General features: G+C 37.1%; 1 protein-coding gene across 2 annotated transcripts in view; it reads right to left on the reverse strand.

Annotated features, from left to right (window-relative positions):
- POLE2 (DNA polymerase epsilon 2, accessory subunit) overlaps positions 1-26837 on the reverse strand; it is a 61188-nt gene that overhangs the window by 21165 nt on the left and 13186 nt on the right. For both annotated transcript variants that reach the window (XM_007473127.3, XM_016428140.2), the window contains exons 7-9: positions 14141-14224; positions 1022-1078; positions 42-90 (exon numbers count right to left, since the gene is read on the reverse strand). In XM_007473127.3, coding sequence (XP_007473189.2) covers positions 42-90; positions 1022-1078; positions 14141-14224 — 190 coding nt within the window. The remainder of the gene's footprint in view (positions 1-41; positions 91-1021; positions 1079-14140; positions 14225-26837) is intronic.

Here is a 26837-nt window from a genome sequence, read left to right on the forward strand (position 1 = left end):
ATATAGAATAGTCAGAAAAAAAAACACATTTATTTACTTACCTTCTGCTAAGACAAAGCATGACTCTGTATATAAACCACTATGAAACTGGTATTCATTAGTTCAGGAAAATAATTAAATTTCTTTTTGTGAGATGGAGGATCAGAACTTGTGATTTCACCAGGGAACTCCTGGAATAAAAACTACCTTCAGAGATGCAGATGAAAACTATTTTATAGTGATATCTTGGCCAAGACATAAAAATGATTTGTCTGTGATCATACTAATATGAGAGAGTGAGAGCAAGAGCTGTGTATATCAGAGAAAAAGAATCGAACTTAAGTCTCCTTTGCTCCAAAGGCAATCATCTATCCATTACACTATGTTTTTTCTCTACTAATAAGACATTTCAATTAGTGATACAATAACAGTTTCAACAGAACTCTATAGCCAAACTCTAATGTCAGATACATTTTACATTTATATAGCATCTCTAGACATCTTCATTTCGGGGTGGCTTGTTTAGATTCCCTGGGAAATTTCCTTGTGGATAAAGAATAACATTATAATGCATATAATACTATATTTGTAAGCAAAATTATTTTATTTCCCCTTTCTACAAAACTCATACTGGTAATCTAGATGGGTTATTCTGTGGAAGAAATAGAATTAATTTAATCAATTCATCAATTAATACAATTCAATAATAAGTTCATCTGAGAATAATTTTGCACCATAAGAAATACTGAACAGATTGATTAAATATGAAGAAAAGTATGCTAAACATATAGGAGACTTGTGATTTCATTTGTGTCCTATTTTCTTTTTCTTTGTATATGGAAATGCTTGTTATATTTGGTTTTGTAAAATGTGTGTGTGAATAAATAAAAAACCATTTTTACCAACTAAGAAACATTAGTAGAATTATTTTATAGGCAATACAGTAGTTTTCAAAAGTCTACTAGGATTAAATAAACTATTTCATATACAAAAAAATAAGTTCCCTTGGAAAACATAGTACTTCTTGATATATAAAGGATATTGCTTTACTAAGATTCAGTTGCACTGTTCCTGTAGGATCTTCCAAGAAATATTTCCCCTAAAAATATTAAAAGAAATACAAAAATTAACAATTAACTGCTCCCTAATCAAAATTAATAATTATCAGAATATGGTAGAGTGGGAATAGCACTACATAAGCAGTCCAAATGTCACTTTACTAGCCACGGGTATATGGAAAACTCTTTTAATTTGATACTCAGTTTCCACATCAATAAAACAGGGATAATACTATATACTTGGTATCACACATGGCAAATTTGAAAAAAAAATGGGATAATATATGCAGAGGTAACTATTAAGAGCTTAAATAAATGGAAGTTAGTATTATTTTTCTCATAATTAAGCAAAAGTTGCATGCAAAACACATCTAATAACTAATGCTTCCTTTTTAAAAGAGTTTTTTCCTTTGCTTTTTGACCAATCTATTTTTTTAACCTCTTTGGAATCTCTAATTCTCTACCTCTCAGTATTCTTTCAGGCTTCACCTCAGTTATGACTTCACCTTTCTCCTTTTCTAATCCTCAAATTCAATATCATTGTTTTTTCTACTCTCAAATCTCCTGGCCCTTGGTTCTTTTACTGATCGTGTCTTGTCAAAGCCCAAACCTGGAATAATTCCATCACCTATTTGTCAAGCAACCTAAGCAAGTTAAATAGTTCCACTAAAAATGTACATTATCCACAATGGCCAAACACAATTCCAGGGTTGATTCTGATCCTAAATACTCTTTCTTTGGATTTTCATGACTGATACTTTCTCCTGATTCTCTTCCTACCCATCAGAGCAGACTTGTCATCTCATTTTATGTGTGCATGACCCACATCACACCCTGTCTACAGTAGGTATATCCCTGAACACTGCCTTGGAGGCCTTCTCTATATACTGGGTTTCTTGGTAACCTCTCTAATCATTTAAAAAGTATTGATTTTATCTATGTGCCAGTCATTGTGCTAAGCTGAGTGAATACAAAGAGTTTTCATTGGTTTAATTATCACCTCCATGAAGAAGTCCAGATCTAATGTGTCTAAAACTAAATCCATTATCTTCTACATCCTCAACCCGACCTATCCCTATCCTCCCAAACTTTCCCTTTTTTTTTTTTAACCCTTACCTTTCATCTTGGACTCAATACTGTGTATTGGCTCCAAGGCAGAAGAGTGGTAAGGGCTAGGCCATGGGGGTCAAGTGACTTGCCCAGAGTCACACATCTGGGAAGTGTCTGAAGCCAGATTTGAACCTAGGACCTCCCATCTCTAGGCCTGACTCTCAATCCACTGAGCCACCCAGCTGCCTCCTAAACTTTCCCATTTCTGTGGAAAGCACCATCGACTTTCATGTCTCTCAGGTTCAAAGCCTCTTGAGGCTCAAGTCTTTCCCCACTCCAAAGTAAGTACAAATCTATACCATTTCATGTCACTACTCAAAAATCATGTTTACTTCTACTTTATTGCCTTTAGGATCAAATATAAACTCTATAATATAGGGCCAGTAAGGGAGGTTACACGCACCTCACTGGTGAATTGGAAGAGGGAGAGAAAGGGATGAGAGAATGAGGGAGAAGAGATTAATCTTCCACTCTCTTCCCCTTGCTGAAGACAACCTGAGTATGTCTCCTCAGAGAATGGGTTTCTGAGGTAGAGGTTAAGGACTGGAGGAGAGGACTTTGGAGAAATGACCCACTGCCTCCCTTCTTGATCTTAGCTGTTGTTGAAAGGCAGGATAGATTTTCCTGCCTCTGGGTCCTTCCAGTACTCCAACTACCACTATTCCCTTAAAGATCTGTGTTTACTTCTCAACCTTGGTCTTGAGCCAATCTTCCTCCTTAGGGAGAGGTATGGTTCTCCCCAAATCTTCAGTCCCCTTCTTTGATATCAGAAAGTAGGCAGACCTGATCTAAATAGTAACCCTTGAAAAGAGGGTTCCCTTCCCTGAAAACAGGGAAGGAAAAAATTAAAGGTTTGGGTAATGAAAGTGGATAGCAGGAGTCCCTCAAGACTGGCAGACTGACCCCCCCCCAAAAAACTTCAGGGGTCCAGGCTCTCAGCCTCAACCTCTCTTCTGGTCAGCTGCTGGTTATCCCTACTCCTGAGCTAATCTGGTTAAATTGCTGGAGTTCAGGACAAATTGGAGATAGAGAAGTAGAGAAAATCCTCTCCAAGGATTCTTTAAAAGTCCAGTCTACATTGTTTGAGCTAAGCAAGACTTCAGGGGTTCACTAGGAAGCAGCTGTCTAGGGGGACCTCCAGCCTCAGAGATCATGTCAGGCTCTTAGCTGAAGGAAAGGGAGTTAAAGTAGCAGTTTCTGAGTTCCCCTCGGCCTCTTTTCTTTTCCTGGAATCTTGGGTCTCTTCCTTTCTGCCCTTTTTCTGTGTGGGCTGCTTCTTGCTTCACCAGAGTCTGATTCCTCTCTTTTGCAATTTCTCTCTCTTACAACTCCTACAATCTGCATTCAATGCCCTCATAACCTCAACCTACTTATTTTTTTAAAGTTTAAAAGATAATACTGGGTGAATAGCATTCTTGGTTATAGGACTTTCAGAACTGGATGATTTTATTAGTCAGAATAGTTAAGTCTTTTACATTTGATCATAGTACAATATTGTTGTTACTGTAGACAATGCTCTCCTGGTTCTGTTCACTTCACTCAGCATCAGTTGATGTAGGTCTTTCCAGCTCTTTCTGAATTCATCCTGTTCATTTCTTATAGAATAATAGTATTCCATCAACATCACAATTTGTTCAGCCATTCCCCAATTGATGGATGTCCTTTCAATTTCCAATTCTTTGCCATGACAAAAAGTGGCTGGTATTAAAAAAAAAGGGTCCTTACCCCCCCCTTTTTTTTTATCCCTTTAGTATCCAGTAATAGTGGTATTACTATCAAAGAGTATGCACGCTTTAGTACCTTCTTATATCTGTTAACCATATCTATTTTTACTATTGTTTAAGATCATTAGTCAATCAATTAATCAATCAAAGTAGCATTTGTTAAGTGCCAACCATGTCCCAGGCACTGTGTTAATGTAATGATAAGCATTTCTGTGATGTATGAGTAGTCTATGACATATAATAAATTTTTAAAAATTGAAAAAAAAATACTAGAGTAATTCCATATCCAAATGGATAATGGGTGGATCACATTGTGAACTTTAAAACTACTCCACCCTACTCAGACAGTACTTTAGGGGAAGATAAAGTTGTGATCTCCTGATTGTAACAATGGAGATAGTTGATCAGGAATGTCTTGGGAACTTTACATTGCTCCACCCTACTTAGTCTAACAAGATCACAAATGTCTTCACCCATATTTAAGGATTAAGTATCTAGGAGGATGGTCTTTGATAGACATGTGCTGTAACATCTGACAGACTCCCTGGGCTATCAAGCTAAGCTACCATTGGTACAGATGAGACACAGGAAAGTGATGTAAAGCCATCTATATAGGGCATGTCACTTCCTCTCTTCACTCTCTTCCCCCAGAGAGGTGGATCTGGCTTATCACTTCCTGTGAGCAATCTGGGTGTCAATCCTGGAACTCAGCCTGGAGGAGCTCCCTCAGACAGCTTCCTTGAGACAGTCAGGTGGTGAGTGATAAGACTGACTTCCCTTTCCTTTGACTCTCAAGGGAGGCCCTTGGCCAAGGCCTTTAACTCCTGGCTGGCTCAGCCTGACCCGGAGCAGTTTAAATTAACCCTCACTCTCTCCCTCTCCCTCTCCCTCTCCCTCTCCCTCTCCCTCTCCCTCTCCCTCTCCCTCTCCCTCTCTCTCTCTCTCTCTCTCTCTCTCTCTCTCTCTCTCTCTCTCTCTCTCTCTCTTCCCCTTAATTCCTTCTCTCTATATTAATTAAAATCACCATAATTTCCAGCTGACTTGGGCATTTTATTATTTGAGATTTTCCCTGGTGACCAATTAATTTAGATTTTAAGTCACAACTATAAAAGTATCCTTTACAATATGCAAGGACAAGAGATAGTAGGTAGATATCCACAGTACTTTTCACTCATCTTCATGATACCTAACAATGGTCTCAGTACATTGAATGGAACACCTGTGTTGAACTTTTGGATCAGAGCTGCACAATATTAGTTAGGCATAGATGACTGGTAATTTGTATCATTATAAGGAATGTCTAGGACAGCTAAGTGGGTAGAATGCTGGGTCTAGAGTCAGGGAGAGTCATCTGAGTTCAAATTTGCCCTCAGGTGCTTATTAGCTGTGTGACACTGGGCAAGTCACATAAGCCTTTTTACCATAGTTTCCTCATCTGTTAAATGACCTGGAGAAGGAAATGTCAAACACTCCAGGGTCTTTGCTAAGAAAGCCTCAAATTGGGTCATGAAACAACTTAATCACCACTATTAGGAATGTCCAAGGCAATTGAATCATTCATTTTAATATTACTGAAGATTAACATATTGCTGGGGTTTTTTTTTTCTGATCCATTCTGCCACCCTCTTTGATTTTATGAATGAATTTATAACATGCATTTTTTGCAGTTGAGATTTTTAGTTGTTTTTTTTCCAAAGTAGCCATGCTGATTCTTTTTCTTCTTGCCCCATAAAGGAGCCAGAATGAGGGGAAAGAAAGGGGAATAAAGAAACTAGTACCAAAATATTCTCAAACTATTGGGTCTCATGGCCATTTATGGTCTTAAATTATTGAGGACTGCCCAGAGAGCTTTCTGTTTATAAAGGTTTCATCTATTGATATTTATTGTCTTAGTAATAGAAGAAATAGTTTTAACCTTTTAACCTCTTGAAAGTGTATAAATGGAGATTTTGATCCTTTGGATTTCATCCCCCAGAAATCCCTTAGTATTTCCCAAAATTCCATTTTCCTGCATCCCCACATTTTGCATAATTGTATTTAAGTGGCTGTAATGCCTCCCTCTTCCTCTTTTGGACCTGTGATTGGGCTGAAGTCAGGCAGTTCTTTTGTTTTAGTTATTATTAATAAAACTCTATAAAATATAATATTTAATTATGGATTCTTAATTTAAAAACCCACATTTTGGCTTACCATGAAGCAATTATGAATTCTCAAAAATTTTTGAGCAGATAGCCTTACAGTAAAGATAGTAAGTTTGCCCCATCACTGCCCACCATGCAGATCCGTGGCAGGGTATGCTGGTGCTCCTGCCCGATCCTGCCACCTGCCCCTGCCTGCTGTTTCTCCTGTCCATCGGCTTGTTCAGCATTCCTCACCACTCTCCACGCAGCTTGAAGCCTCCTCTTGCCGAGACCAGACCTGCCACAAGAGCCTGACAATCCAAGCCATTTTTTTCCACAGAGGGTGATGTATAAAAATCTTTCCACCCCAATCCCTTCCCACACTCCACGTGTTTCTAGCCTGCCATAGCCATTTTTCAGTGGAAAAAAGAACCGCACACCTTCTATTTTCAAGCAATTTTTTTAAAGCTGATCCTGGACTCCTACTTTAGAAGGCCGTTACTAAAGATTTTTCACAGGGAGGGCAGTTAGTTCCAAATCAGTAAATTTAAAGTCAGTTTGGGAAATAAGCCTGATTTTTCCCCCTTTCTTTTTCTTGATCCAAAACAGTAAGGAGATAAACTTTTTCTCCCATATACAAAAACGCTATTGTTTTCCCTCAAAGTTTTGCTTCTTTATGTTTATTCTTTAAGCAAATCCCATTCAGTCTTTCAGGAAAAATGCTATTGCAAAGCATGCTTGAAACTCTGAAACAACCGTTTCAGTTGGTAGAGCAAAAAAGTGCAGTTTGAATCTGCTTAATTCTTATCCTGAGACTTTTTATTTTCATTGGAAATTTCCCACTTTATTCCATTCTCCTCAAGAATATGCCACAAGCTAGGTTGCTTAAACTACAAACCAAACTGAAATGTTTTGACAAACTTCTAAGTCCTAACTGCTCTCAACATGCAGAGTGGAGATTCTGCCCCGTGCTTCTATGAGGAAATTCAGACCTCTGACAAAAGAAATCTGAATGGATAATAAATATGAGGGGAGGGGAAGAAAACTTTAATAGAGATCTGGAAGTTTACTGCTAACTATTTTGAGTTTATTCTCCTCCTATAATATAGAACAAGCCTATTGGCATTGCTAAAAAAGGATTTTACCTGTGCCATCTCATTTGTTTATATTATTGTACTTACTGATTTTAATTTTTTTAAGTTTATCTGTATTAATCTACTCAATACATTTCTGTAATACTGAGTCATTTTAAGCTACTATATTTTGCCTATATTGATCTTTAATTTGTACTGTTACCTTTGCTGAAGAACAAAAATATCATTGTATAAGCCCATGAACACCTTGCCTAAAACCCTTGTCACTAGATCCATTGAAGGTCACATGTTGCCTTTGTTAATTGTCACATAGATGATGGTGGATGTATTTCAACAAAACTGGTTAAAGTGTGTGCAACCTTTAGAGAATTTAATAAGCTAAGAATTTAACTGTAACTTTAAGGGTCTTCAGAAATAATTTTACATAACTAGCAGTTTCTGAATGGATGATATTTCGTATTTATAGTATAAAGAATGTTGTATTAAAGGTAGAGAAACAAAGAAATGTTCCTACCAAGGTGTTTCTATGTAGCAGGATGCAAAAAAAAAAAAAGCTCCTGCAAAATCCTTCATTTTAATTTATTTCCACCAGAACAATATAGATTTCTTGATGATTTCCTAGACCCAAATAACTTACTTTGTTTAAAATTATATTTTCCAAGATTGAAAGAATTGCTATATCTATAAAAATTGTGACAAATATCCATCAGTTAGTGGGGGTTTTTTATGTCATACAGCAACTTATCTGAAATATGATAGTGGGTATGTTTGCTATTGTAATTAACTGGGCTATTGTGAATTTTGAGGATTTAGGCACTTCTTTGAATGTGCATTTTCTACTGTGTCACTGTTTTATTATGAAAGTCATTTGTACTCACACATGGCTAACACAGTGTGTCACTGATTTTATGCTATATATTTTTTATTTAAAAAAATTTTTAAACTGAATTTTATTGAATGTGCAATATAGTATCTGAATTTTATTTTTTCTCTTCTTTTTGTATTTGAATCACAAGCCAACAGTATTGAGATTTATGTTTAATTTTTTTTTCATTTTGCAGTAATATAAGTTTTAAATACATTTGTTCTAATATTAATGCATGCCCAAAACGCTTTAGACTATAAAAATAATGCCCTTGATTGTTTAAAAAAAATGTATGGGACTTTGCTTAATGACTCTGTCTGATTCCAGGACAAGAGAATACAAAAAGCTAAACTGCATAGTGCCAATCGAGCACAAGGTGAAAGAAACCAACTAATCCCGATGGCATTGATGAAAATTTTGAGCCAAGACAAGAGAACTTGAACTTGCTTGAGGTTTGAGGTTGTGACTGTTTAACATGTGTTAAAGGCAGGTCTTCTTTGTCCCACATTCTACCAAATATCTCAAATTTGGCTCCTACCTGGCTCCTATAATATAGTCCCTTTTCTGTCTTTCATGGTGTGGCAAACTTTCTATAGTCCAGGCTACTGACTGGATAAATGTGTAATTGCTTAAATCATTGTAATTGGGCCCTGATTCAAGGACCTGTTTTAGATTTGTTTTTCCTTTACTTAGATTTTTTAGACATAGGACTTTTTACATTTTGTATTATATCCACAAGTTACCTTTCTCTATTACTTGGATTTTTCCACGTTTTTGATTTTCTTTTGCAAATTGACTCATATACCTCATAACATAGCCATGCATCACTGAGTGAGCCCTATGTTTGTCATTATTCACCTCAGCAGGGCCAAGTTATTGTTGTGAACTTTGATTTAAATTTGAGCAATTTTAGGATAAGAAACTTGCTACCTCCCAGAATCCAGAATGCCCCACAAAGATAGATGTCTGCAGAGACCACATGCTGCACCAAAAGATCCAAAATGAACTTTGGGATGTAAATTGAACTATGGGGGGTTGAAATGCCTTTGTTTTGAATGTATACTCTTATGCCACAGGGGACTGCCCCCAAATTGGCTTTTTGTCAACCAAGTAATCATTGGGTTTTGTTCTTTTTTCCTTTTATTCACAAATTATTGCAATTTTTTGCTCCAACCTTTAATTATGAACTTGTGAGTATCTACCCACCTCAGGAGTGTTTCTTATAGCCAACATATGGTAGGATTTTGGATTCTAATCCACTCTCCTATTCGTCTACGTTTTATTGGTGAGTTCATCCCATTCACGTTCAAAGTTATAATTGTCACTTGTGTATTCCCTAGCATTTTGATATCCTCTCCTAGTTCTGTCTTTTCTTCTTTTGCTATATCCTTTTAAACCAGTGGTTAAATTTTAATTAATCCCCCTAATCCCCTACCTTAATATGCTTCCCTTTCTGGTCTCTCCCTTTTTGTTCACTTCTTGTTTTTTTAGGGTCTGTTAAATTCCATCCCTCCCTTATTGAACTCCCTACACCCTCCCCCCTTATTTTTCCCTTCTCACTTATCCTGTAGGATAAGATAACATTCAAGACCCCAATGGATCTGGATGCTCTTCCCTCTCAGAACTGATTTCACCGAGAGTAAGTTTTATTAGCACTCTCTTCCTCTCCTTCTTATAAGAGTATTCTTCCCCTCCCCTTCCAATGTGTATCTTTGTGTGATAAAGATTATCCTATTTCTTTTATTTCTTCAAGTATCTTAGTGCCATCTTCAATTCCCCCTTCCCTTTTTCTTTTTTTACAGTATCATCTTATAGCCTTAATGCCCCATCTCTTCCTGTGATTCTTCTAATTACTATAATAATGAATATAATTTTTGAGTTACAAATAACATTTTACCCATATATTAATATATATAATTTGATTTAATTGTAGCCCTTAAAGAAGACAGTTTGAATATAAAAACATTTTCACCCTTTTCCCTCTCTTTCTTATTTACCTTTTCATGTTTCTCTTGATCTTTGTGTTTGGATATCAAACTTTCCACTTAGTTCTGGTCTTTTCTTTACAAATACTTGGAAACCTTCTATTTTGTTGAATGTCCATACTTTCCCCTGGAAGTATATAGTCAGTCTTGATGGATAGGTGATCCTTGGTTGAAGAACCAGTTCTCTTGCCTTTCTGAATATCATGTTCCAGGCCTTGCAGTCCTTTAGTGTGGAAGCTGCCAGGTCTTGTGTGATCCTGATTGGTGCTCCTTGGTATCTGAATTGTCTCTTTTTGGCTTCTTGCAGAATTTTCTCCTTAGCCTGAAAGCTCTGGAATTTGGCAATTACATTCCTGGGAGTTGTCTTTTGAGGATTTAGTGTAGAGGGTGTTCTAGAAACTCTTTCAATGTCTATTTTGCCCCCTGATTCAAGAAAATCAGGGCAGTTTTCTTGGATGATTTCTTGTAGTATGATGTCAAGATTTCTGTTTATTTCTCACTTTTCAGGTAGACCAATGATTCTCAAATTGTCTCGACAGATCAGAAAAACAGATCATGACATCTTGTCAGTGAGATATTTTATGTTTTCTTCTATTTTGTCAGTCTTTTGACTTTGCTTTATTAATTCTTGCTGTTTTGCAAGATCATTTGTTTCCAGTTGCCCAATTCTGGTCCTTAAGGCCTGGTTTTTCTGTTATAATCTTTTTAATTTCCTTTTCGGTTTGGTCTATCTTGCTTTTCGTGGCTTCCAGCTGTTTCTCCAATTGTGAGTTCTTGTCCTTTAAATTGTTATTTTCTCTTTGAACTACTTCCCACTTTTCTTGCCAGAAGGCTTCCATCTTTTTGATAAGCTCCAATTTAAAATCTTCAAGAGCTTGTGGAAATTTTCCATTTTTTTGGAAGTTTTTGGCTTTGTTTGAATTTCCTCCTCTATTTCCTCTGTAGCCTGGGTTTTTCCTCCATAAAAATTTTCAAGGATCAATGCCTTCATTTTGTTTTATAATATAGCTTTTGAGACATTCTTCACACCGTGGCACATATATGCTAGTCATAATATCCTTTTAGGCTTAAGTTATATTTTTTAAAATAGTAAATCTTCCCTCTACTTCCTCCTTATTTCTTTTCTGAGGTACTTCTTTGACTTTTTTTTTATTCTTTTCACTTTATTTTTAGCAGGTAAGTCCTAGCCATTTTCCCTTGTCCTCTCTGCCCAGGCCCCAAAAGGTCATGGCTTGATGAAGGGCACTAGAGGACTCTGCCCAGGTGGCCTGAAAGCACAGAGAGACACAGATATACAGAAGTCTCCGCTGACCATTTCTGGGCTCTGTCTCATTCCTCAGTCACTCAACAAAGGTGCAAAGGGAGGGTTGACTGGAAGGGGGCCTGTCAGTCCTCAGCCACAGGCCCAACATACTGGCAAACAGCATCAAAGTCTAAGCGAAGGACAGTGCCCTCCCCCTCCTGCAGCAGCTGCACAAGAGCTTGGCTCCTCTCCTTGTCCCGGGCCAGAATGCAGCCTACCTAGCCCCTCTGGGGCCCCAACACCACCATGAAGTCAGCCTTCTCCTCCTTGGGGATGAGGGTCTCCAACATGTCCTCCAGGAGGCCTTCCAGGAGGCGGCCTTCATCAGTTTGGCACACACAAGTGTCTGGGCTCAGGACATTCTCGATGATCACCTTGGTGTTGTAGTAGCGGCCCTTATGATGCTGTTTGTCCACAAAGCGCACGCAGAGGTCCCTGCACAGCCAGTGAGGGGTAGTTGAGGGCTGCTTCCTCTTCAGTCCCTTCTTCTTGGCCCCTTGGCCGGCCCCTCCAGCCTGGGGGTCCCTGGACAGCCTGCCAGAGCCTTTTGCCTACTTCTCATACTCCTGACAGCTGACGGATCTGAGCACATACTCGCTCAGCGTGGCCACCTGGCCAGAGGCAACCAGCTTCATCACAGCCCTGGCGTTGTCCGGATCCAGCCCCTCTACCTTCCCATACAGGTCCCAGTGGGGGCCTGCCAGGACCCAGCATGGCCCTCCCTGGGACCAGGTCCTCGGGCTCCTCCGAGGCCCTCTTGTTCTCAGGCGGGGTGGGCACCGGGGAGGGGGCCAGGCTGGCCCCAAGGTTGAGCCCCTTGGGCTGCAGGGGGTTCTCCCACGGCTTCACCACCTATTTGAAGATGCGCCCAATGCTCTCACCCGGCTTCCACCCCATTCCCTGCAGCATGACCAGGCCGTAGGCCTCCACGGGCACTGCCTTGTAGTCAGCCCCCACAGACGGAGCAGCCGCGGCCTTGGTCTCAGCCCCAGCCAGGGCCAGCAGCGGGATGGCCAGGGAGGGGTCGGCGGCCTCGGCTCCATCCGACGGCTGTTGTAGGGCCCGTTGGGACTCCTCGATCAGATCTTACACAGCCTGGCACAGGACAGCATCCTCAGGGGCTGTTCTGCGCCCGCGACCCCTCGGCAGCAGGGGGATCACCAGCAGAGGGGATCACTTGAGCACACTGACTTTGTTTTTCATTCTTTAAATATGATGAGATTCTAGTCTGTCCTTTTTATACAAACTTGATTTTCAGTTAGTTATTTAAATAGCCTCAAAATTATTTATCTTTTTGGTTTCCCATTACTATTCATTTGAATTTTTAAAGATTGCAACCATGTCTGGTTTTCTTAAGTGGAGTGCTTAGAAACCATATGTTTAAAGGTCTATTTTTTCTCTTTCCTCTACAGTTCTCTTATAAAATAATGCTTAGCTTTGCAGGCTGTTATTCTTGATTGCAACTCTTTTATTTTTTCCTTATGGTACATTTTATTCCATTTTTCCTTCCTTTTCCATAATTTTGTGTTATCCTTACTGTGACCTGTCTATTCCAGCCGGTTTTTGGTATTTTTTCTTTGACTTAGAATATCTAGGGTTTGGCTATCACATTTTTGGTTATGTTAAATTTAGAGTTTCTTTCGTAAGTTGGCTGACCTTGAGATTCCATCTTTGCACAGTGCCTTCTGGTGTTGCTAATTCTACAGGGTTATTCTTTGATCAATTCATGAAATATGGTATGCAAGTTTTTTGTTTCATTCATAGTTTTCCCTCAACTAACTTTTCCAGCTTCATTATATACAAATCCCCTTCCCACTCCCTATAGTCTTGCTAAACTGGACTTCTTGCTACTCTTCAGAGACAAGACCCACAACCCATTTCCATGCTTCTGTATTAGCTATCTCCCATGCTTAGAATGTATCCTCTCGTAAGGGGAGAGTGCTGCCTCTAAGAATCCCTTTTAACACTCAGCTCATGCTGTGCCTTATACATGAAACTGATCCTGTCCCTCTCACCCCCTGCTGTCAGTGCTCTCCCTCCTCAAACTACCTTACATTTTAAAACCATATTTCTATATACTTCAACTTGTGCATTTTGTTTTTCATAATAGAATATAAGCTACTCAAGGGCAGGGGCTCTTTCATTTTTGTCTTTATATTCCCAGTGGAGTCTTCCTGATTTCAAGTCTAACACACTATAGCACACTATCTTTTATACCAGAGGAATTAAACTTACAGCTAGCAAAATTTCTTAGTTCTGCACAATCCAGATTACTCTTTGGACTTTGGGAAATGTTTAACAAAATAAACAAAAATATGATAAAACCTAATGTTAGTTTGTGGGTTTCTAAGTCAATATGCTTCCCAGAGGGATCCTTTTCTATTTTAGTTATTTTCCACTGCTTTGTATACTTCTTTTTTCGCCAGATAGATAATATTGGGTGTTTACTGTTGGTTGATTCCTATGTTATCTTAATTCAAGCATATCCAATTTTTTTTGTTATAATTTAGGCAGCATGGATTAAGTAGGGAAAAGACAAGAGCACTATATATCTAAGAGCTCATTTAACCTCATTGTACTTCCTCTTCCTTATATGTTTTTAAAATGACAGAATTGGTCCAAATCTCTTAGGTTCCTTCTGCCTTTAACATTCCACATCTGATTTCTGCTTCTTCAGATTTTGTCATGCTCTAAAGCCTTAAGACTTAGGATACACATTTAGTCAATGTTTAATTCTAGCAACATTTACAATTATTCTTATATAACAGAGATTAGCTCAGTGAGGATCTTGCACTATCTCAGTACTGGATACTTTATAAGCTATGTTTTGTACAACTGACACACACTAAAAAGTTTCCCAAAATCAGAATGTTGGCTGTAAAACAGTTCAAATTTCACCTACCTCTTTCATTTGGGTTATCATCCCGAGAACAATCACTTCTCCAATTTTGGCTGTGCTGCCCAATAAGGTTTCTATTGTTTTAAGCTGAAAGAAAAAAAATTTCTCAGATTTAGAAGTGTACACATTCCAGAAATTTATTTCTAAAAGCTAAACATTTCATGAAATATTGATAAATATTTAAATTTTGTAATAAACTATTTTTTAAAAATCTTAGATCTACACTAAGATTTTGGGTACAATGCATAATTCATGTGTTTTTGTGTTGTTTTTTAAAGCAGGATCTCTCATCTCTAGGCCTGTCTCTCAATCCACTGAGCTACCCAGCTACCCCCAATTCATGTGTGTTTTAAAAATTTTTATGCACATGCCAATGCTCTTAAAGAATTTTTTTTAAATCCTTACCTTCCACCTTAAGAGTCAATATTGTGTACTAGTTCCAAGGCAGAAAAGTGGTAAGGTGTAGGCAATGGGGGTTAAGTGACTTGCCCAGGGTCACATAGCTAGGAAGTATCTGAGGTCAGACTTGAACCTAGGACCTCCCATCTCTAGGTCTGGCTCTCAATCCACTGAGCTACCCAGCTGACACCTCTCAAAGAATTTTTAATCGTAGATTCTCAAAGGCTACTCAAGCTCTATTATATCTTACCATACTAGAAAGGCTTCAATTATGATTTTAGCAATAGAATGTGTTTGATTTTTGAGAACCAGTATCCCTGGTATAGAGAATTTCATCACCAGGCTGGTTACTGGTAACAAATTCTTTGGTTACAAAATGGTGCTGAATATTGGGCTTCTATAATATCTGCAGTAGAACATAAGAGAGTGCTAAGAATTGTAGAGACCATCTATAGACATTATTTAGCTAAATGTGAAATCTTTGTTCAGTGACCAGTGAGATGCTACTGAAAAAATTTTAATTGAATCAATATTGACATTCATGATACAAATGAAATCTGAAGACAAAAATAAGTTGCAGCTTATTGGAAGGACAGGTTTTCATGGGAAGGCAAATTAAAAAACTGAGGAAGTTAGTTTTATTTTGTGCCCAAAGGCAATGGGAAAAATAAGTTCTTAGGACTTTTGGCCTTGCACTACCTAGCTTATGATGTGAATTTGCAAAATGATCACCATGCAGATGCTTTACAATACCTGCTGTACAGTAGATGAAGAGGTAAATTCTATGAAGAATTTGATAAATTCCTCCAAATTAAATCAACATATACTTTGATACTCAGTAAATTTTATGCAAAGGTAGGAATAAGTAAATATGGCTAAAAATGTTGGAACCAAAGACTTTTGGATCACATACTAGCCTCATGCCTAGGCATTTGTAATGTTTTAAGACTCAGAAGGTGCCATACCAAGTGATATCACAATAAATAAAAATGGTAATATTTTAACAGGAATTGACTTGTTACTGATATCAAAAATTAGGAAGTAGATTGAAAAAAGGACATCAACAATGGCTAAAATAATTTCATATCTGTCATTAAATTCATGCAAAGTATAAGTCAATTGCCATAATGAGAAAGTCAAAAGAGCCTAAAAACCACCTTACTCATTTGCCAAGAAAAAAGAGATGATAGGCAAATATGTTGGCTTAGAGCAGAAACTGATTTGTAAAATCTTATGAAAAGGGAAAATAGAAGACATGTAGTAACACCTATTGGAACTTAAAATTGTAATAAGTCTTTTCAAACACTTTGTATGAGATAGTTCTTGAAATGTTGGCTATATAGCAAAAAGACATGAAAACAAAATTAAAGATATGAACTTTGGCAAAGAGTAGGTAAAATTATCTCGAATAGAGTTAGAAAACCCTAGAAAGTCAGCAAAAAAAAAAATGAAGAATAGCTACAAAAAGGTTACACAATGCAAAACAGATTCATAAAATCATTAATACTATATAGTACAGCAAGGTAGTATACAATAAAGCCAAAGATCCTGGCTTTTGGAACAAGAATTCAGTGTTCAACAAAAACAGCTGGGAAAATTGGAAAACAGCAAGGGAGAGATTAGGTCTAGATCAACATCTCACACCCTTTACCAAGAAAAATTCAGAATGGGTAAATGACTTAAATATAAAGAAGGAAATTATAAGTAAATTAGGTGAACATAGAATAGTATACCTGTCAGATCTACAAGAAAGGAAAGTATTTAAGACCAAGCAAGAAAGAGAATATTACATTAAATTAAAAGTTTCTATGCAAACAAAACCAATGCAAACAAAATTAGAAGGGAAGCAATAAATTGGGGAAAAATCTTTATAACAAAAACCTCTGACAAAGGTATAATTGCTCAAATTTATAAGGAACTAAATCAACTGTACAAAAAAAAAATCAAGCCATCCCCCAACTGATAAATGGACAAGGGACATGAATAGGCAGTTTTCAGATAAAGAAATAAAAACCAACAATAAGCACATGAATAAGTATCCTAAAATATAATTAGAGAAATCCAAATCAAAAGAACTCTGAGGTACCATCTCATACCAATAGATTGGCTAATATGACGGTGAAGGAAAGTAATAAATGTTGGAGGGGATATGGCAAAATTGGGACATTAATGCATTGCTGGTGAAGTTGTGAATTGATCCAACCATTCTGGAAGGCAATTTGGAAGTATGCCCAAAGGGCTTTAAATGACTGCCTGCCCTTTGACCCAGCCATACCACTGCTGGGTTTGTACCCCAAAGAAATTATAAGGAAAAATATATTTACAAAAATATTCATAGTCTCACTCTTTGTGGTTGCAAAAAATTGGAAAATGAGGAGATGTCCTTTGATTGGTGAATGGCTGAACAAACTGTGGTAATTGTTGGTGATGGAATACTATTGTGCACAAAGGAATAATAAAGTGGAGGAATTCCATGGAAACTGGAACAACCTCCAGGAATTGATGCAGAATGAAAGGAGTTGTACACAGAGACTAATATATTGTGGCATAATCCAATGTATTGGGCTTCTCTACTAACAGAAATGCAATGATCCAGGACAATTCTGAGGGACTTCTGAGAAAAAAAGACTATCCACATCCAAAGAAATATGGGAGTAGAAACACTGTGATAAGAGGAATGATCCTGAGACTTTGAGGGACAGAGCCTAGAGCACATGCCGAGGTTTACATTCACAGCGGGGGATGGTGAAGGAGGTTTGGAATCTTGAGGGAAGAGGAGATTCCAGGGGAAGACAGTTGATCTCTCTCTCTCTTGAGAAAGCCAAGGGTGACAGGCTTATCAGAGATTTCTCTCCTGAGCCACATAAAATCCCTCATTGATCCTAATCACCATTTCCCCGCAAAAGCACCAAGAGTTGTGACAAAAACCTGAGAAGAACAGCATCAGAAGATTTCACACAGCTCCTGTGATACCCTGAGTCTAGACATTGGCTCTGCTGTGCTAAGACCAGGAGTCACCAAATCCTGAGCCTCGCAGAGACCAGGCTGATAAGCCTGGTTCTCTCAACTGTGGAGGGAGGGAGAAAGATAGACAGATAGGGACTTTCCTTACCCTCTTTCCTATAAACTCCAACCTGCAGACATCTTGTTTATCTTAACCCTAACCATCATTTGTTAGAATAAAGTGTGAGTTATCTTAAATTGACTTCCTTGTCATATTGAAGGGGGAGAGAGCAGACTTCTCTCTCTTTCCCCAATGGAAAAGGTTCACCCATTAATCAGTTATTAGAGGGGAGTAAAGGCAGGGGTTAGTGGAGACATATTTGAAAAAGACTGAAGGAAGGATTCCATCTCACCCTCCTACTTTCTGGGATTATCTACTATTTCTCCATTATACCCAAACCAATCCTCTAATACAACACTGAAGACATTTCCTTGATCACAGGGTTCAATATGGATATGATTGAGGATATAGACTCTAAATGATCACTCTATTCTAAATATTAATAATATGGAAATAGGTCTTGATCAATGATACTTGTAAAATTCAGTTGAATTGTGCCTTGGATATGGGAGGTGGGAGGGAGGAGGGAAGAGAAAGAATATGAATCATGTAACCATGGAAAAATATTCTAAATTAAAGGAAAAAATACTACACAGTACTAATATCAAGAACAATGAAAAGAAAAATTACATTCAAAATAACTATGAAATGAATAAAATACTGGCATTTATCTACCAAGTCACGCACAAGACTAATTTAAATAAACTACAAAATACTATTGACAAAAATAGAGACAAATAACTAGGAAATACATATGATTTGGGGCATCTTTCTGAACTATAGCTATTAATATTTTGGATTTCTTTCTCTAAAAAACTGAGTTAATTTCTTTTGACCTTAAAGATCTTGCATATGAGACTCATATCAATTAAATACTGCAAAGATTTCCTACTCAAGTTATGTGTTTTCCTTTTAATTTTAGTTGCTTTTTGTTTGGTCAAAGCCTTTTATAATCAAAAACTGTCCATTTTATCTTCTGTCACCTTCTCTATTGTCTTTTTTTGTTCATTAATTCTTTCCCTTATCTGAAAGGTATTTTTCCCTCTTTTTTTTCTGTTATTCTTTATAGGCTCTTTCTGACAAGAGCTGATAAAGAAATTATAAAGCAGCTTGGTAGAAAATGTTTTTAGATCAACCTTTCATACCATATGCTACAAAAATCAGATACATGATACAATCAGATACAGATACATGACTTGAATTGCAAGGTTTTCCCAAAATAAATTTGAAGATAATGATATTAGTGTGAATTTTAGATTTACTTCACCCTGCTTATTAGTCTTTTGAATTCTAGCAACCAGGAATGTATACATTCCCACTTAAGGATTAACCATGAGGAGGATGGCCTTTGACCGACACATGCTAGCAAGTGACAAAGACCCCCTGGGCTGTCATAAGTCAAGCTTAAGCTACCATTGGTACATGTGAGATGCAGGAAGTGATGTAAAGAACAGCCTATTTATTTTTTCACTTTCTTTCTATGGCCTCTCTCTCTCAGAGATGTTGGGCTCGCTTGGTGAGGTTGGGCTCTTACAGTTCAGTGTTGGGAGCTCGTGGCGACATTCTTGGCATGCTTGCGGGTTTTTGTTCTGTAGTGTGGTTTAGGTGAGGCATCTTCCCTGAGCGAGTCTGGTGTAACAGTTAAAATTCAACTGTTTTGATTAAAATTTAGGGAAACTGAGACAGGTAGAAATTAGTTTCTCTCTGCAAGGAATATTATATTTTTAGAGTTTTATTTAAGATAAGGAATTTAAGAATATAATTTAAGAATATACAAGTAAGAGAAGCACGTGCTAGGTGGGCCGAGAGGCCCATTCAATTTTCACTCACATCATGAGATGCGTCTGCTCTGAAGCGGAGGTAGGAAAGAGGACCAATAGCCTTTACAGCCAGGTTAAATAGAAATTCTTGACCTCGCCCAGGTGGAAATCTCAGTGAGATTAGAGGGCATTCTGGGAGCTAGCAAGGACTCCTGGGGTTTGGAGTCCAGAGTTCAAGTCTCCATTTTTACACTGGTGAGTGGTTAGGCTGATTCCTCCTTTCCTCTACCTCCTCCTAAAGCACTATCCTCCTAGGAGGCCCCTCATCTCAGAAGAGACCTCATGGCTGGAAGCTGAGCTAGATATAATCTTCTGAGGAGGCCTCATGGCTGAGGCCTCTAAACTTCCCTTGACTTAGGCTAGGTCAGAGAAATCTTATACCCTTTCCTCTTGCTCTTCTTCTTAATTTCCTCCTACTATTGTAATTAAACCACCATAAACATCCTAAATTGAGTATTTTATTGGGATTGAATTTAATCCCTGGTGACCACTAAAATAATATATTCAGTCAACAACCCTAATTTTACCCTTAACATTAGGTACTTTTTACAACTATAACTATAGAGAAAAAACTATAAAAGACAAACTAGCCAATTTTGATTATTTAATATTAAAAATCTTTTGAAATAAAAGAAATTATTTAAAACATTAAAATGGCAAAAAAAAAAGCCGAATAGCCTACATATGTGTGTGTGTGTAATGCACAGAAATAATTATAATGAAGAACCATTCTCAAGAGACAAGTGGTAAAAAGATGTGAACAGTTTTCAAAAGATTTACAAACAATAAATGCTCACCTTATCAAGGATGCCTTATATGCATGTGTAAATTCTCATAAAAAGTTTATATAGATAGGAAAGTAGGCTTATAGTTAGGTAATTATTGATGTTCTCATGGTTGCCCTTTTGGTACTAATAATGTCTGACATTTTTCTATGCCTTTGCCACCCTCCTTCCTTGAAAATAATTTTCAAAATCCTCAAAATTATTTTGCTTCCTCTTCTATGTAAACCTGGTCTTGTTCAGTTGCATTACCCATCTTTGTTCTCTTTGGTAGTATTTCCACTTCCTCTGTAAGCACATTTGGCATTATAATGTTAGAGTCTAAATGTGCCTCTTCCATTCTTGATAAAGAAAAGATTTTGTTACAAAAATTTTTGCTTATGTTTTCCATCTTTTGTCTGTTGATTACATTTCCTTTAAAAAACAAAAACCATGGTGCCTCTTGGAATCACAGTTATTTCCCATTGTTCATTGAGGCTGATCTCTCACTTGTGACGGAAAACAAAAACACAAAAATATTTGGTACAGAAACCTGGTCTGACAATATATACAATAGTATGTCCTAATAATCTCTGGTACAACATTTTGATCTTCTTCCTCTGCAGAGAAATACTTTTCAATTAAGCTTGAAGAAGCCTTATATACCACTTCATTTTCATGGGACTAGAGTGCTTCAATTCTGTCTAATCCTCCACATTCTTCAATTCAAATACACAGTTTTTCAGTTTCGTTTAATTTTTCAATAGCCAGAAAAATATTTGAAATTGCATCCAAAATAACCAGGACAATTTTGCTGTCTTTTGCAGATAAGAGGTTGATTAAGGGTTCTACAATTCCATTTTGAACAAGATAAACAATCTGTTCAATTGTTCCACCACTGGTGTAGTTTGTGACAGCCCATACAGCTTCTTTCTGACTTAATTTGACAGAATTCCAACCAAGTAGGGAACTAATCCATAATTCACAACTTGCTGTATTTGGTCCCAACGGCCAGCTGTGATGTTTGACATGGTCCATGCAGCCTCCTTTTGGATATTGGTTTTGGGGTGAGTCAGCAGGCTAGGAAAGACAGCAAAAGCTCCTGAATCTATTACAATCTGAGTTTGTTCATCTGTCCCAGTGACAATGTTTCCTATAGCCCATAGGGAAGGAGTCACAATTGGCAATTCACCAGATCCTAGAAGTTTCACTAACTGTGGGACAACTCCAGTTTTCACAACCACTTCAATTCTGTCATTTGAGCCATCTGTAAGGTAGGAAATAGCCCAACAGGTATCTGCCAGTACATCCTAATAATCTCTTAATCTCTCTGTCATGCAGTAGAAGCTATGTTTCAATGTTTCTTCTCCAGGTCCTCTGGTTTATCAATTATTCAGAATTCAATTTTATTCAGTTTACCTTTTAATAATTTGTGCATTTAAATTGTTGCAGTCATACATACTATGCTCTTGATTTTGTTAATTTTTCTTTTTCACTGGTTCATAGAAAACTTTCCCATATCTTTCAGGATTCCTCATACTCATTTATTCTTAACACCCAATATACCATAGCTTTTTTTTTTTTTAAACCCTTACCTTCCGTCTTGGAGTCAATACTGTATATTGGCTCCAAGGCAGAAGAATGGTAAGGGGGGTTAAGTGACTTGCCCAGGGTCACACAGCTGGGAAGTGTCTGAGGCCAGATTTGAACCTAGGACCTCCCATCTCTAGGCCTGACTCTCAATCCACTGAGCTACCCAGCTGCCCCCTATACCATAGCTTTTTTTAAAAAAATCACTCACTGATAAGCACTCTCTGTTTTTTCAATTTCTTAGCTGCCACAAAGAGTGTTGCTATGGCTGTTTTGTTACTTTCTTGGGCTACCTGTCCAGCCATGGAATTCCTGGGTCAAAGGATAGGAACAATTCAGTTTTTATTTAATGTTATTTGTCTTTTCTTTTTGAAAAAGACCAATGAAGGCACATGTCTTGTACATGAGTTGAATTTAAGTGTGGTAGAGTGGCACAAAGTCATCAGCCTTGCTCTCTCTTTCAGAATCATCAAAGTCCAGTGGCAAGACAAAAGTCAATATGACCAGCAACAGCCCAGAGACCTTGGCATTCTTTATATTTGACCAACCTCTAAACTATCCCTAGAGCCTGCTTCAGCTGCCTTCAGCCACTGGAATGAACTGTTCATAACTGCCTATAACACTGGGGAGGAAGTCTTCACATGCTTGGGGTATTCATCCACCTAAAATCACTGGAACTCAGGTTATAAATGACCTCTTAATTTAATCACCTTTTCCAATCATCCTTCTTGACTTCTTTATGGCTTTTAATCACTATCAATCACTCTTTTCTCTAGGTTTCTGTGACAGTATTCTCTCCTAGTTCTTCTCCTACATATGACTGCTCCTTCTTAATATCCTTTGCTGGATTTTTATCTAGGCCATACCAGCTAACTATAAGTGTCCCCCACAAATTCTATTCTGGGGCCTCTTATCCTTCTACACAATTTTTTGATGATCTTACCTGTTCCCATAGATTCAATTATAATTTCTATACAGATAATTCTTAGAATTAGACATCTTGAAATGGATGTCCAACAGACATCTCAAAATCAAAATATCCAAAATTAAAACACCTAATCATCTTTCCCCAGAAGCCTTCCCTTTTGCCTAAGTTTCTTATTACTATTGAAGGCACCACCATCCTTCTAGTCACCTTCACAACCTAGGTGAAGTGAACCTTGACTCTTCTCTCACTATCAATCTGTTGCCAAGGTCTGCCAATTAATTACTTCTTCATAACATCTCTAGTATATGCCTCTTTCTCTTCTCTGACACTTCCATCACCCAGATCTGGGATTTGATCACCTCATGCCTGGACTATTGCAATAGCCTACTGGTGGGTCTGCTTGCCACAAGTCTCTCCCTGTTCCAATCCATTCACCACTCAGCTATCAAAAGGACCTTCTTAAGGCATGAATCTGAGTATGCCAAACACCCCAAACTTCCACCCCCCCAAAATCAATTTCAGTGACTTCTCCTTTTCCTCTAAGATCAAATAAAAAATTCTCTGTCTGGTCTTCAAAGCTCTTCATAACCTGACCCAGTTTTCTTTCCAGTTTTCTTATATGTTATGTTATATGTTATTCTCCTTTTTGCACTTTCATCTATTAACATTGGCAGCCTTCACAGAACACATTCCATTTCACAACATTTTTTCATTCTATCTCCCAGCATTTTCACTTGCTGTCCCCATGCCTAAGAGTTGCCTCCTCTTCCCTGTCTTAGGGTTTTTCTGGCTTCCTTAAAATCTCAGTTAAAATCTCATATTCTACAAGAAGGCTTTCCTGATCTCCCTTAATGCTAATGTCTTCCCTCTGCTGATTATCTCCAATTTACCCTGACTATATACTGTGCACAGTTATTGGCATGTTGTCTGTTCATTAAACCATGAGCTCCTTTAATGGCAGCAAGATAGGGAGGGGGATAATTGTGACTTTCTTTTATTTCCATTGCTTAGCACAATGCCTTGCACATAATAAATGTTAACTTGACAGATTATATCAAGGCCTTGAAGAACCAATTTGAGAATTATACCCATTTAAGAATTTGCTCTGGCTATCCACACAGAAGGAACTGAATAGATAAAGATGGTTTATCTACTAGAATTAAGATATATAGGTGAATGGACAACCTACAAATACATTAAATTGAGCCTACAACTACACAAGAGGAGAGCAGGATGGATTACTTTTAGGAAACTGCAATGTTCTTTCTAGTGAGGTTAAGTTTCTCCCTATCTTTTTAATACCAACATTCTCCTTACTGTTCAGCTACAAGTTATCAAACAGTATCTCCAAAGAATTAAAATTGAAATAAAGAACAGAATGGTGGATATGAATAGACTAGAATGCACTATGAAGTAGTGTAAAGGATGTCATTGCAAATATCATAAAAGGGAGCATAGCAGACAGAGTACTGGGCCTGTAGCTAAAAGGTCCTGGGTTCAAATCTGACCTCAGACACTTTCTAGAGGTGGGACCCTGGGCAAGTTACTTAACCTCAAATCCTTAGCCCTTGCCTCTCTTCTGTCTTTGAACCAATAGTAGGACAGAAAGTATGGGTTTTAAAAAAAAACAAACCACTATATAAACAAACCAACATATTACATATTACAATGATATAAAAATAGATAGGTAAGCTGAATACAAAAAAAAATCATACCATAAAAAATTAAGAGAACCTGAGCATGTGCTTTTTACTATTATAATAAGAGATCACAAGAGAAATGAAATTGAAACAATCAAAGCTTCACCTTGCAATTAAAAACTAGCAGAGGTTTTTTTTTGTTTGTTTGTTTTTGTTTTAATGGTAACAGTCAATGTGACTGGTCTTACCATAATGGAAAGCAACTTGAAATCATTTTTTGAAAAATGACCTTAAGCTCTACCCGCTTCAACTCATATTCCCTCAGTCCTCAACTTTTCTTTCAGGATTCTACCTACAAAAAAATCATGTGGCTACAGGCAGCTACAAAAAAGAAAACCGAATGCTGTGTGATTATAATGATCAAGCCTGGAAATAAAAAATAGAGATGAGAATGTACCTCACTCCCTCTTCTGATGTATATGCTATCAGGACTAGTTGATGTACTAATTATTTTTGCTGAATTGTTTTTTGTTGTTGTCATAAGTTATAGCTCTCTGGAGAAAGGAAAGGGAAAGTATATATTGGGAAAAGAAGGTAATATAAAAGCCAAAGTATCAATAGCAATTAAATTAAAATCAATAAAGAAAAAATACATACTAATGAAAAAGAAAATTGCCTCATCAAAGATTAAAAGCCATTCGGTATGCTTCCACAGTATTACTGAGGTATCAAGACAAAGTGAGGAAGGCTACCAGGATGTTAGGTATACTACTTGTAACAAGTTGATGCTTAGACAAGGACATATCACACGGGATGGGTGGGCATGAAAAGGTTGTAAAATGGATTTTAGTTAGAAGGAATTAAATGAGATCATGGATCTGTTTGAATAGATCTGTTGAACTCCAATATCTAAAGCAGTATCTTGAAACTGAATTGCTACCAGCTTTAAGTACCTCACAATAAAGAATTAAGCAACATTTTATAAAATGACATTATACATGAGGAATAAATACATCACAAAAACATGTCTATGAACCTATATGTGGAATAATCTTTCCCACTCACATTGATGCAGATAGTAGGATTTAAATTATTAAGACTAGTAGGTATATTACAAAAATAATTTATTTTGGTATCTATATAATTCTTGGGTTATTGAAAATATGCATACGTATTGAGTTTTTTGATATTTTCAGAAAAGCTGTGAATTATGTAAATTAAATAATATCATCATACTTCAATGAGGATAATTATGAAATGGGCTTTTTACTTTTCTAAAATCTGACCCTGAGAGAGCAGTTCTGGGCTACAAATATGTAATGTGTACCACTTCCCAGGAGCTGCCATCTCTAGACTTGGCTCTCAATCTACTGAGTCATCTAGCTGTCTCCAATCTGTACCACTTTTGAATAACTGGTTTTAGCAATAATGCAGAGTGATTGCCCATTTCATATAGATACTACATTTGTCGATAGCAGAATAAGAATACAGAGGGAAGTTTTAATAAGATTGAAGATAGGCAACAAGTATAATATAATTTCATTTAAATTAGCTTTAAAATTACTATGCAATTATTTTGAACAAAGTAAAGCAAGAACTCTAAAGGTGTTTGAGGATTTAAGTATTCAGGTTCCACAAACATAATATGTTGGTGGGGAAATGATATTATTTTCCAAAACTCCTCAAATGAATCTGGTCTCTAGTGAACTCTTTTAATATACCTTAAGGCTCTTATATGAACTTCTGAAAATTATAATTCTGGTTTCTCTTCTTAATTAACAGGAAAACATGACAATGTGTAATAAAGACTGGCATGTCACTGAATTTCTCTTAAAATTCAAGAAGCAAAAAAACAAAAATGAATAAGTAGAAAACCTATTAATTCACTTACCCCAATTTTTTTTAAAACCCTTAGCTTCAGTTTTAGAATCAATACTGTGTATTGCTTCTAAGATAAAAGAGCAGTAAGGGCTAGGCAATGTGGGGTTAAGTGACTTGCCTTGCCCAGTCATACATAGGTAGGAAGTATCTGAGGCCAGATTTGAACCTAGGACCTCCCATCTCTAGGCTTGGCTCCGAATTCACTTAGTCACTGACTCCTTACCCAAAATTTATCCCTTCCAACATCCTCCCCACCCCCACAAGAAACCAATAAACAATCTTTTAGCTAATATTATATACCCTTGATGCTAATATACATTTTAGATGTTTCTATAATTGAGGATTCACAGAAAAATACTTCTTTTTCCAAGAAATATATAACCAAAGAATAATGTTCTAAATTGACTAAATAAATTAATTTTTAAAAATTAAGTGTTTGCTATGGAAATATTTTTTGCATAATACATGTATAACCTAAACCAAATTGCCTGCCACTACCAGGAGAGGAAAAAGTTCTTTGGAAGGAGGAAGATAAGTTGGATCATGTAACTTAGGAAAACTTAGAAAAAAAAGTTTGTTATTACATGTAATTGGTAAGTGTTTGCTATGGGATTCAC

Source organism: Monodelphis domestica, chromosome 1 (assembly GCF_027887165.1).
Source record: "Monodelphis domestica isolate mMonDom1 chromosome 1, mMonDom1.pri, whole genome shotgun sequence".
In the NCBI taxonomy this organism is placed as follows: Eukaryota; Metazoa; Chordata; class Mammalia; order Didelphimorphia; family Didelphidae; genus Monodelphis; species Monodelphis domestica.